The sequence below is a fragment of the Hemitrygon akajei genome, chromosome 27, assembly GCF_048418815.1.
Source record: "Hemitrygon akajei chromosome 27, sHemAka1.3, whole genome shotgun sequence".
In the NCBI taxonomy this organism is placed as follows: domain Eukaryota; kingdom Metazoa; phylum Chordata; class Chondrichthyes; order Myliobatiformes; family Dasyatidae; genus Hemitrygon; species Hemitrygon akajei.
Window position 1 is genome coordinate 16,342,787 of NC_133150.1, and position 13,836 is coordinate 16,356,622.

The 13,836-nt window shown below is 38.5% G+C and overlaps 1 protein-coding gene across 1 annotated transcript in view; it reads left to right on the forward strand.

The window, feature by feature from the left end:
- lgr6 (leucine-rich repeat containing G protein-coupled receptor 6) overlaps positions 1 to 13,445 on the forward strand; it is a 312,367-nt gene extending 298,922 nt beyond the window's left edge. Inside the window, exons 15-18 of the mRNA XM_073030423.1 lie at positions 3,627 to 3,752; positions 6,882 to 7,042; positions 10,822 to 10,902; positions 11,133 to 13,445. Coding sequence (XP_072886524.1) covers positions 3,627 to 3,752; positions 6,882 to 7,042; positions 10,822 to 10,902; positions 11,133 to 12,385 — 1,621 coding nt within the window. The 3' untranslated portion in view covers positions 12,386 to 13,445. The remainder of the gene's footprint in view (positions 1 to 3,626; positions 3,753 to 6,881; positions 7,043 to 10,821; positions 10,903 to 11,132) is intronic.
- Positions 13,446 to 13,836: the final 391 nt, after the last annotated feature.

Genomic DNA, 13,836 nt, shown 5'->3' on the forward strand with positions numbered 1-13,836 from the left:
TCTTCCTAGTAATGGCAACTTCACACACTTCTGCTAGTATCTTCCATGGTGAAGACTGATGCAAAATACCTATTCAGTTCTTCTGCCATTTCCTTGTCCTCCATTTGACCTCATCCTCCTTTTCTATACAGAGATTTACTACTCTTTCATGAAGAGATCCATCTGTATCTCTTACCAGTCTCACCCTGTCTCTTTAGTTCTGAACACCACCATTATTATGAACATCTTTCCTGCATCTGGTTTGTACACTCTCATTCTGGTTTTATTCTACTGAACTCTAGTGAATATACTTCACTGCACTTCTTCCATAACAAGAACATCTTTCCCCAGAAAAGGAGATCAAAACTTCAAACAGTACTCCAAGATGCCCATTACACTCAAACTTCCTGAATCATTCAGGAGCCTCTCTGCATCTCCCTAATGACTTAAACTTGCTAGGGCATCGTGTCATCCACAAACTTGGAGGTATTACAGTCGGCCCTCCTTACCCACGGGGGATTGGTTCCGGGACACCCCCCCCCCGTGGATACCTGTCTCAGTGCGGTGGACTTTAGGACCCGGCGCAGCTCTGAATCCATAGTGTTTCTGTTCACGAAAATAATCACAATCACAATTGAAAATAAAGTGGAAGTAATAAAGCGATCGGAAAGGGGTGAAACGCCATCGGTATTCAGAAGAGCGCTAGGCTACAGTCAGTCAACAATTGGAACAATTTTAATGGAGCGTGTGAAAGGCCCTGCTATGATGAAAGCTACAATTATTACTAAACAATGCAGTGCTTTAATTATTGAAATACGTACGTTTCTTAAATGTTTTATAGGCATAGAACAGTAAAATATATACTATATACTAAGACAAACGTTTGACCAACTGACACTAAATAATACCAGATGGACCTGTTCTGACTTCAAATTCGACTTAAAGACGTACTCAGGAACAGAACTCATTCATAACCCGGGGACTGCCTGTACTTTTAAATCATCTCTAGATTACTTATAATACCTAATACAAAGTAAATGCTATGTAAATAGTTGCTATACTGTATTGTTTAGGGAATAATGACAAGAAAGAATAGTCTGTACCTACTCAAACAATGAGTGCTGGAGAGAGAACTTCTGGGTTTTCCCGAAACGCGATTGTTTGAATCCGCATATGCAGAACCCGCAGATAAGGAGGGCCGACTGTACATATACAGTAATTCCCTCATCTAAATAAATTAAGAATTACATGGTTTCAACTGAAAATGGAACCCATTTAACACTGTTCTCTACCTCTTGTCTGCACACATTTCTCCATTCATGTCAGTACATTACCTGCAATCCATATGCTTTAATTTTTCATATTAACCTCTTATGAGGGGTCATTTCAAAAGTCTTTTGAAGGTCTGAATACACCACATTCACTAATTCTCCTCTACCCTCTCAGTAGGGTAGGTACTGAAAAATATTAGCATATTTGTCAGGCACGATTTCCATTTTATAAAACTTTGCTGACATTAACCAATTTTGCTGTTGTTTTCCAAATGTTCTGCTATTACATCATTAATCATGTACTCTAACTTTTCCCCACTACCAATGTCAGACTAACTAGTCAAAACTTCCAGAGTGTCTGTCTCCGTCCACCTTGGATTTCAGTTGGCTACCACCAATCCATAATAACTGATCCAGAGTCTAATGAATGTGGGAATATGACAAACAATCCATCTACTGTTTGTGCAACACACACAAAATGCTGGAAGAACTCAGTAGGATAGGCAGCATCTATGGAAAAGAGTAAACAGTCAATGTTTCGGGCTGACACCCCTCAGCAGGACCGGAGAAAAGAAACTGAGGAGTAGATTTAAAAGGTGGGGGGAGGGAAGAGAGAAACGCAAGGTGATAGGTGAAATCTGAGGGAGGAGGGGATGAAGTAAAGTGTTGGGAAGTAAATTGGTAAAAGAGACAGAAGGCCATGGAGGAAAGTAAAGGGGGGAGGAGCGTCAGGGGGAAGCAATGGGCGGGCAAGGAGGTAAGGTGAGAGAATAAAAAGGGTGAAGGAGAGGAGTTGTGAGGCCCATTACCAGAAGTTCAAAAAATGGATGTTCATGCCATCAGGTAGGAGATGACCCAAACAGAATACAAGGTGTTGTTCCTTCAACCTAAGTGTGGCCTGATTACAACAGTGGAGGAAGCCATAGTTTGACCCATCAGAATGGTAACGGGAAGTAGAATTAAAATGTGTGACCGCTAGGAGATCCTGTTTTTTCGGTGAACAGAGCATAGGTGCTTGGTGAAGCAGTCTCCCAATCTACGTTGGGTCTTACCAAGATACAGGCCACACACCAGATATATCGGACATGGTATATGACCCCAACAGACTCACAGGTGAAGTGTCACCTCACCTGGAAGGGCATTTTAGGGCCTTGAATGGTAGTGAGGGAAGAGGTGTAGGGGCAGGTGTAGCTCTTGTTTCACTTGCAAGGATAAGAGTCAGGAGAGAGATCAGTGGGGAGGGACGAATAGACAAGGGAGTTACCTAGGGAGCGATCCTTGTGGAAAACAGAAAGTGGAGGGGAAGGGAAATATGTGCTTGGTGGTGGGATCCTCTTGGAGATGGCTGTAGTTTCAGATGTGCTGAACATGGAGGTTGCTGGGGTGGTAGGTGAGGACAAGAGAAACCCTACCCCTGGTAGAGTGGCAGGAGGATGGGGTAAGAGCTGACATGCGTGAAATGGAAGAGATGCGGTTGAGGGCAGCGTTGATGGTTGAGGAAGAGAAGCCCCTTTCTTTGAAAAAGGAGGACATCTCCTTTATTCTAGAATGAACAGCCTCATCCTGAGAGCAGATGTGGAAGAGGAGAGGAATCCTGAGAGGAAGAGGGGATGGCATTTTTACAAGTTGCGGGGTGGGAAGAGGTATAGTCCAGGTAGCTGTGACTGTTTGTGGTTTCATGTCTTTAATTACTAAGGGATACAGCCTATTGGACTCTGAGTATTTCTAGTTTCATGTCCTTAAGTATGCTAGGATGCAGATTATTAGCCAGAGGGTTTATCATCCAATCAACTTCCTAAAATGCATTTTACAGTCAATATTAACTTCTTTCAGATCTTTCTTCTGACCTGATGCTATGGTTGATAGGATCATAAGACCATATGAAATGGAAATAGGAACAGGCCATCTACAGAATCTTTTGTCATTCTTTATGTTCACTGCTATTTCCTCTACTAACCTGATTGTAGAACTGAGCTGGGAAGCAGTCACAGCATATGTATTATATCAGCAATAACAAGCTATAAAAACACACTTGTGAGGTTTCCCTGTGAGATCAGAATGCTTCAAAAAGGTTTGAATTAAACCAGTGCAAGATATGATTCCAGCAAGCAGACACACCAAATCTTCTGCAATCTTTGTTTACCAGTTCATTGACTGAAAGGTTATTGATTGTACAAAATGGATGAAACAATCAAGTAGCTACCTACAGTTGTGAACAGTAGTAGCATCAATAGTGGAGTTAGGACTCTGATCAGCAGATCAATATTTACTAGTGCAAAATATGTGCATTTCTATGAATGAATTAAACATCCATTTGCTCTTTCATTACAGATGTATTCTTAACTGCTTTTCTTTAATATATTCAATACTTTGCAGGGATCTGACATTCAATCGGCTTTCCTCTCTCCCTTTGAATGGTCTAAGTGGACTGACACATCTGAAGCTGAAAGGAAATCTTGCACTATCAGAATCTTTTCCAGAAGAAAATTTTCCCAAGTTAAGGTACGAAATTTAGAAAGCTTTAGTACTAAACCTTTAAATTCTCATATTCTCCTTCAGAACGAAATAGCAATAATCTTCCCTTTTGATCATGTGTATTTAGTCTATTTGCAGAAGTGACATAAATTTAAGGGTTCATGTGGTTATAATAATTGATTCATTTATATCAAACAGTAATTGCATTGGTCACTACATCCAGCAGAACTGGAAACGTTTTGAATGTATTTGCAACTTAATAACATTAGCAAAATAGATAGAACATATGTGCATGTGTTTGTGATGTCATGGCATCTGGTGACCAGAATTTCCTGTATTCTTAATTGGAGAATGAGTGTGCAATTGGTAATGAAATTAATGGCAATCATATTAGTTACTGAAATTCTTGTTATGGTTGGTAGAAATTACTAAAAAGTGTTTACTGAAATGTGCCCACAGAAAACTCCATTGAGTACATTAAGAAATGACAAATGTAAACTATTTTTTAAAAATTAAGTCAATTTGATTATAAAGCAAATAATTTGCTCTACTTTAATCATTTACCTTAATTTGGTTGTGAAGCTTTAAATAAGAAAATACAAAAAAGACATGGCTGGAAACAATTTTTGAGGCAAACTAATTTCGGTATTATTTTTAACGGAGCAATTCATTTGAAAGAATAATTATGCTTACTTGTCATTTATCCATGGGAAGAATATATTTGCTCACAATCCATGGTTAAGCAATCTACCTGAAAAAGTAAAGGGTGAAATGCCTTCTGAAAATGATTTAATGAAAATTATCTAACATTTGTATCCAATAAGTATCATTCTTTTAATTTAAAATGAAACTATATTAGTCATTTTCCAATGTACATCTTGAAATCATTATAAGTTCCTGGTTAATAAGAGAAATGGTCAACAGTTTGCTACAACACAAAATAACAAGATAATTAATTCCTTAGGCTAACATATATTCCATGAAGCATAGAGGACATACAGTAAACAATGACTAGAAAATCTGTAGATGCTGGATATCCAAACACCACACACAAAATGCTGGAGAAAAAACGTCTATGAAAAAGAGTAAACAGATGACATTTCAGGCCAAGACCTCAGCCCAAGACATCAACTGTTTACTCTTTTCCATAGATGCTGCCTGGCCTGCTGAGTTCCTCCAGCATACTGTGTGTGTTATAGTAAACAACTGCTCTGCTAATGAGCATTGGATGATTGGTTACAAGTGAATCCATATAAAACGATTTTCTTGTCCACGCTGTTTGCTATAATTTGTGATTAATATCGGAGCTTGTTCTAACAAAGCATTTTATTATTTTGTTTCATTACTCTTCATATTGGCATTCATTTATCACGTGTTTAGAGAGACAGTGAAAAGCTTGTTCATACAGATCAAATCATTACATAGTGCATTGAGGTAGAGCAGGTTAAAACTATAATAATGTAAAATAAATCATAAGAACTACAGAGAAAGTGCAGTGCAGGCAAACAATAATGTGTGAGATCATAACAAATTAAACTGTGAGGTCAGAAGTCTACTAGGAAGCTATTCTTTAGCCTTACTGCAGTGGGGTAGAAGCTGCCCTTGAGCCGGGTGGTACATGCTTTCAGGTTTTTGTACCTTATTCCCAATGGAAGAGCGAATGTCCCAGGTGGATGGAGTCTTTGATAATAGCTGCTTTACTGAGGCAGTTCATAGAGTTCATAGAGGGGAAGGTGATTTCTATGATGTGCTAATCTGTGTCTACAACCCACTGCAGTTTCTTGTGGTTGCCGTACCAAGCCATTGTACATCCAGATAGGATGCTTTCTATGGTGCTTTGATTAAATTGATAAGGGTTAACAGGGACATGCCAGCTTTCTTTAGTCTCTTGAGCATTGATGTTTTTGAGCTTTCATGGCATTGGTGCCTGCATGGTGGAACAGGACAGGCTGTTGGTGATGTTCATACATGCAGCTTGAAGCTCTCAACCCACTCAACCTTAAGTTGGTATGAATGCCATCAGAATGGTGAAGTGATTTTCCATGGCAGGTGGTATGAACATTGTTTCTAAAAAGCACTTGAACTGCAAAATGTATATTACACATGCTGATGCAAGAGGGCAAAGAAATATCTGTTCTCGTTACAGACATTACAGTTCAATTTAATAATTTACTTCGAAATGTTTCTTCCATCATATTTGTCCAATGGATGTCATTTGGCACCCATTGGATAAAGAAAATGTTAAAATTCATGGTTGTAGTTACACATTTTCAATACTGGTTGTCCAAATGTTCATTACCCATGCAGAACATCCTAATAAAATTTACTGAAATATGGTGCATCTACATAAAGTAACAACTGGGTTTCAGATAAATATTGACATTAATTTCTTTAACTGCTAGTAACCACTCCCCTTTGTTTCCTTTATCATCCCAGACCCTTTATCCCTCCTCTTGTCCCTTCACCTGCACCTTCCTCCCTTTGGGTTCTCACTGATTTCCTTTCATTCCATAATCTACTGCCCTTTCTGATTATATTCCTTCTTCTTCCACCCTTTTGCCTCTTCCATCAATCACCTCTCAGCTTTTCACATTGTTCCCACTCCCCCACATACCTATGTTCCACTTCTCCTCTGGATTTATCTATTACCTGTGGCTCTTGCTCCTCCCTGTACTCCCACCTTTTTATTCTGGTCTCTGCCATCACTCTTTCCACTCCTGATGATAGGTCTTGGCCCGAACTGTCAACTGTTCATTTCCCTCCATAGATACTGCCCAACCTTCTGAGCTCCTCCAACATCTAGTGTGTGTTGCTGCAAGTGAAAAGAATTGCATGTTTTGTTCCATGCAAGAAAGCATGGTGTCTCACTATGCTAAGAATATACTGTAAGTAAACTGTTAATGCATTATCAGAATACTTTTTGCCTTGTGTCACCAATGCACCATATTAATTGTTAATTTATTTGTGGTAATATTACCTTACGCGTTGTATGTGAGTTATATGCTTTGTGGTGTGCAGAGGAACATTGTTTCATTTGGTGGTATACACGTGTATTGTTGAATGATAATAAACTTTGAACTTAAAGGCATCTAGACTGAATATTGAAGCTGTTTAGCTTCTATAAAGTAATTGGAACATTTTATATCTTGGTTGCAGGGTGCTGGAAATGCCGTTTGCCTATCAGTGTTGTGCATATGGATCCTGCAAAAATAATCACAAGCAGCCCAACCTGTGGGATTCAGATGTTGCTGTACGTGATGATGAAGATGGCCAGAAAAGAGCAATGGGAGTATTTTCCATCCAGCCAGAAAACAACTGTAATTATTGTATTAGTATTCTGGGGTATATAATGCATTGGGAGCTAACACCTACATTTTTGGGAGTCAGAGTGGGGTGCAGAGCTGCAGCCAATTTACTTCAAATGTTCTTGATTTGGATCTAGTGCTTATCCCTTTCAAAAATGCACTTTGCCTTCCTGTAGAAACTGCTAGTGATAAAGATATATTTGCTCCAAAGTGCAAAGGACAAAATCATAAGAGCAAATATTTCTATCCCTGAAAATATAACACTTAAGTTTGTACCTGATAAGTTGCAACAATAGGCAAGACTGAACGCAAGAATGCAAGAATTCTCCAATCTCAGAGCCTTACCATCATCTTTTCAGAATAAGCAATAAATGCTTCTTTTGCAGACAGTGCCTAGGATGAATACAAAAAAATAGTTGAGCTTAGTTTTCTGAGTATCTACAGATTTACTCTGAGACATTAATTTTAATGGCACACACACACATATGGAAGGACTCTGTAAACTGTTTCAAAACTCTTTCTTTTCACTTAAATTTCATGAAGTTTTAACAATAAGACCTACCACAGGTGTTCCCCTATTTTTGAGACTGAACAAGATTAGGAAGTAAAGGAAATCAAAGCGAATAGGAAGATGTCTACCCCAAAGGTGACTAATTAAGAATGGTCCTGTCCTGGAGTTTACTGAGTGCCACACATTTGATGATTACTGAGAAGAGTTTTGCTTAATGCAGTTGCATTATGAGGCATATAGAAGTATGCTTCCCAATATATATTGACATCCACTTATTTTCTCATAAAACAAACAAGAAACTGATTTCCTTCTTCATATCATAAAGTGGACCTGATGTCCTTAGTATATATTTATAACCAGTACTTTTTACTGATGCTAACCTGTTCTTAAATCTCCTCTGGCACTCAGTAAGTGCTGGGAAAACTAATGGTGAACAAACCTGTTATTAAGAGCCTTCTGGAATCAAAATGCACCTCATACCAGTTACCAACTGGACATGTTTCCTTCTAATATGACCAAGGTCAAATTCAAGTTAATTGGCAAATACACAAGTACATGTATGCATGGGTGGAATGATTAACTTTCTTGCAGCATCACATGCAAGTAAGGCAGCATTCACAAGAAGAAAGAAGCATAAATTAAACCAAATTACACACATTTTTCCAAGAAAGAGCACAACTAGAATTAAAAAAAGCAAAGTCCATTTTAATGCAATGTGATCCAAGTGATCGTAATGTTGCTAAAATGTAATGATTAGAGTGTTGCCAGTTGGCTTAAGAACCAGATGATTTTTATGCGTTGACTGGTCTTCCAAACTGTAAAATGACTGGATGGGACAGAGTTTCTAAAATACATTCAGGGAAATTTCCTTAGTCAATATATAGAGGTCTCAACTAGAGAGAATATAATACTGATTCCCCTATTGGAGAAAGAGACAGGGCAGGTGATGGAAATGTATGTAGGGGAGCACTTTGGATCTAGTGATCATAATCCTGTTAGTTTTGAGATATTTAAGAAAAAAGATAGAACAGGTCCTCAGGTTGAGATTCTAAATTGGAGAAAGGTCTGATTTAATAGCATCCTCAAGAATCTGGCAAATGTTGATTGTGATAAGTTATCTTCTGCTAAAGGTAAGTGGGAGGCCTTCAAAAGTGAAATATTTAGAGTACTGAGTTTGTATGTTCCTACTAAAATAAAAGGAAAGGCTAAGAGGTTTAGTGAACCTTACTTTTCAAGAGGTATTGAAGTGTTTATGGAAAGCAGAGCAGAGCACAAGCATTTAAATAGGATAACAGAACTTGCAACTTAAGCTGTTATCAGGAGATAGTGCAGTATTGTGAAAGTGAATTCAAATTACATACTTGTGCCAGATTGTGAATTTGAGGGCTGACTGATCAGCTGGGTGTAAGAGTATCAGAGATTTAGATCATGTTCCCAGATCTTCAAAGGTTAATTTATTATCAAAGTATACAACTCTGAAATACTTCAATTCTCTGGGTAGCCATGAAACCAGGAAAGAAAAGAAAGGCAGCATAATCATCAATCCCCAAATCCCTCCTCCCACACAAAAAAAATTAAACTGATCAGGCACACCGAGTCCCAAATCCCTCCTCCCACACAAAAAAAAACAAACAAAACAGATCAGGCACACCGAGTCCCAAATCCCCCTCCCTGCATAACAAAACCGAGAAGATCGGGCAAAAAAAAAGAGTATAAAAACTTAAAAATAGAGTCTATGATCCAAAGTCCACATCCAAAATGTTGGGAAAAAACTGGACAATACTCTCTGGGCCCAAGCACAGCAGCAGGCTCTCCCCTCTCCAATACAGAGCAACCAGTCAAAAGATATGCAGTTGGCGCTCACCCTCTGCACTCACCTCGATGCTTCAATCTCCCTTATTGCTTTAATCGATGAACAATGGGTGCTGTAATCAGTGAAATGGAGCCAAACATCAGCTTACCCCCTGTCCTGCAGCGTGCCCACTACAAAGTTCATGCACGCTGCCTCCCAGAATCCTTCGGAGACTGCAGAGCCCTGGAACACCCAAACGAACTCCAAACTTCAACACTCATTTTGATGTTTCAATCGCCCTTGTCACTTTAATTGGATGGCGAACAATGGATGCTATAATCAGCGAGGTGGGGGGAAATATCGCCATGCATGCCGTCCTGCAGCCTTGTCGCCACAAGGTTCATTCACATTGCCTCTGCCTCCCAGAATTCTCTCAGAGACTGCAGAGCACTGAGGCACCCGAAAAAGTTTCCGAACAGCAAATCACGGGCTCCAACAGTTCCAGAATCAAATTCAAGATGAGGAAGAAACGTAAAAGACATAAAAGTGAAAAGGATGGTTTCATGATTTATCCAGAAGATGTCAACCTAAGGAGCATTGTATACACGTGCCATCTTGGCCAGAAGTATTGTCAGTGATCGCTCAGTATTTTCCCAACTCCTAAAGGGAAGTGATCAAAATACCTTTGTTGATTCAGGGGCATGGCTGTATTCTTCACTGATGATAGAATAAGATAGTTCCATTCATCAGTATAGGAAACGTTAGAAACTTCACTTATATTAGTACTTAGCACTATGTTAAATTCTCTCGAAGTGCTTCTTGTCTTATAAGGAAATAAGAGGTGCACAGGGAAAGGACCGAGTGAGTGACTAGTTTACCTTAATTGCTCTGGTTGCTATGTCGTGCCATGTGAAGCCTGATGTTCTTGTCATTTGCTGTCAAAGCCTCCTTCCTTTACCATGTGAATGCAAGAATACTGACAGTGTTCCAAGCCAAGCTCCATCTCTCCTAGTAAGTGCAGTACCGCAATGAATAAAACTGACCAGTCCAGCTCCTTGAAGTTTTCCCCTCGTTTCATTGGCCTGATCAGCATCATTCTTGTCCTGTTTGGCTCATTGCTACACTGTTGCCAGAGTTCTGTGATTTAAGCAGGTTATTTACTCTTTTCCAAGTATCTTTCAACCACCACAACAGAGTCTCCCTGCACCCTAATGATTCGATTGGACAATGATCCTCGTAAACCTCATTTTCGGCATAAACTCTATACTCTTTGTGAACATAAATCACAGTAATATAGGAATTTATATGTTGAAAACCGGGCTTTTTTAGAGATATAATTTGTGGAAAGCTCAATATAGTTGTATTTCTAAAGGTATACTCAATGCAATGTGAAGTTTACAAAGCTTATATATGTTCATAATATTTAATCACATTGCTGTATCTCAGGAACCCCTGCACTAATACCATATTTGTTGTTATAATATATAGATTACTTGCATATGGATGGTTTTCAGTTTGATATGGAAGATCCCAAACTGCATCTCAGTATTCAGTGTACACCTGATCCAGGTCAGTTGACAAAATATTCACTAAGTGAATCGAATACATATAACATTATAACATTCCTTGCAAAATTAAGCATTTAATCCCATTTCAGGTATAAAATGGCAAGCGTCTGTAACCTTATTATACTATGTAAATAAGAACTTTCACAGCTAAAATGATACAAAATAAGTAATAGGAATTACATATTGATATTTCTGTACTCTAATGTGATATATATTTTTAAATTGTTACAGGTCCATTTAATCCATGTGAATATCTCTTTGAAAGCTGGATAATTCGTCTTGGAGTTTGGGGAATAGTCCTTATCTCTGTAGTTTGCAACGGACTAGTCATCACAACTATATTTGCATCACCTAGCTATCTATCTCCAGTGAAGTTTGTTATTGGCTTGATAGCAGGAGCCAACATGTTAACAGGGTTGTATAGCGGCACATTAGCAATTGTTGATGCAATGACTTTTGGGAAATTTGCAAAACATGGTGCAAAATGGGAAACTGGATTGGGATGCAGAATCACTGGATTTGTATCCGTATTTGCCTCAGAAGCATCGATACTGTTTCTGACTCTTGCAGCTGTTCAGTGCAGTATCTCAGTGTCTTGTGTCCGTGCATATGGGAAATCACCGTCTTTCAGCAGTGTGAAAGTGGCTGCCTTTTGTTGCACAGTCCTATCATTCAGCGCAGCTGCACTGCCCCTATGCTCAGTCGGAGAATTTGGAACCTCACCACTCTGCCTCCCGTCACCCATCCCTGGTGGAAAGCCTTCTACTCTGGGCTTCATGGTAGCTCTGATCATGATGAATACCCTTTGCTTCCTTGTTATAACCGGGACTTACACTAAGCTTTACTGTGATCTAATGAAAGGGGAATTTGATAGCATCTGGGACTGTGCCATGATTAAGCACGTGGCTTGGTTGATCTTCACCAACTGCATTCTATATTGTCCTGTAGCCTTCCTTACATTTTCTTCCTTGCTCAACCTTTTCTTAATCAGTCCAGATGTAATTAAATCAATCCTACTTGTGGTTCTTCCACTGCCTGCTTGCCTAAACCCCTTGCTTTATCTGTTATTCAATCCACATTTCAAAGAGGATCTTCGCATGCTGCGTGAGTGCAAGTGGCAAAAAAAGTGCCAATCAAAACAAGTCAGCATAGATTCCCTCAGTTCAGAAGACATCGACAAGCAGTCATGCGATTCCACCCTAGCGCTGATGACCTTTGCAGATAATGAAATCATCCTTGATTCAAACGAAAGCCTTGGGGTCCTGTCAAGTCATCGTCAGATGATGAAGGCCTATCCCTTTCCTCCTGTAACTCTAATTCCATGTCAACAGATGAAAGGCAAGGAAGAAGGTTACTTAACACAACAATCCCATCTCACTGATGAGGAGCTCCTAATTTCTTCAGAAATCACAGAGCAAGCACGTAACAACATTCCGATCAGTCTCTATCCAACCAAAGGACCTTCCTTCACATCGAATGTATAAATGCTGGAACGCCATAATCCCAAGAGAGCTACAACTGTTGAGAATCACATGATGATATAAAGAACTGATTAAGAGAACACTAGATGACAAAACAAGATTATGATATTGCAATCAACTGCAAAAATTAATCAACAAAGAGCAATGTCTTAAATTTAGTTAAATAATGGATAGGCGGGAGTTAGTTACAGATGTATACTGGTCTTCAAGTGGTTTCTGGCTACTATACAGTATGTGAACTATTAACTGCACATTGGAGGCAGAAACCAATGAACCACATATTGTAGGCTTATAAAAGTCATTACAAGCTGTTAAGAAATAGTTCCTTTCTCATTACTAAATTAATTAAAGGGAAAATCTATTAGCACTTGAATCATGGGAGTCCTAATGAACCAATGTAAATGCATTCTGTGTTGAAAACATGCATAGAACATATTGGCAGCTTGCTGAGTTATATAACAATATAATGTTATGTACACTCTACATTATATTTTTACATTATTAATATGACGAATTACTCAAGCAAAGGGTAAATAGTTAAATTGTTCATCTCATATTATTTTCCGATAAAAAAGCATGAGTACATGATGGCTTTAAAATGCTGAATTTTTATATTTTGGTATCTTTGTAGAAGTAAATGTTAAATGAACAATAGAAATATATTTATTGCAATAGAAAACTTTCTCCATAGAGACCTTTATAAATCCTTCTTTTTCATATAATTGGACCGCGGAACAGATGATGTATAGTAAAACTACCTCTTACTAGTACACTATATATCGCTTTACTGATGAAAATGTTACTTTTTACTGCTTAGTTGTAAAAATATTGTGTTATTTGGATGTACATAATTTATGTACTGTACTCTGTTTTTAAGAGACTAAACTTAGCAAATTAATGTCAAAGTAAATCATTCTTTTCTTATACCTGCTTTGTGGTCATGAATTCATAGATCTTTCCAATTTTATTTTTGATCTCATCTTTATTGATTTATTTAGTTCTAGAAAGTTATAAAGCAAGCAGTAACAAGGCCTAAGTGCTATCCACCATTATGGTACTCAGAGATAAAATAAAGTTTTCAGCAACATCATTGCTGGCCTCTTAATACTATGATTAATATCATAGCATTCTATCATTCAGGATCTTTCCTGCTTCTGATCAAAAAATTAATATATTAGGAGCAATCTATATTCTTGAGAATGCTTGTTGTTGCCGGCTGGAATACAAGGAAGACACCATCTTAAAAATCATAAACATGAGAAATTCAGCAGATGCTGGAAATCCAAAACAACACACACAAAATGCTAGAGGAACTCAGCAGATCAGATATCATCTATGGAAATGAATAAACTGTCGACATTTCAGGCCAAGACCCTTCTTCAGCACTGAGAAGAAATTGGGAAGATGCCAGAATAAAAAGGTGGGGGTTTGGGGAAAGAAGCTAGCTGGATGAT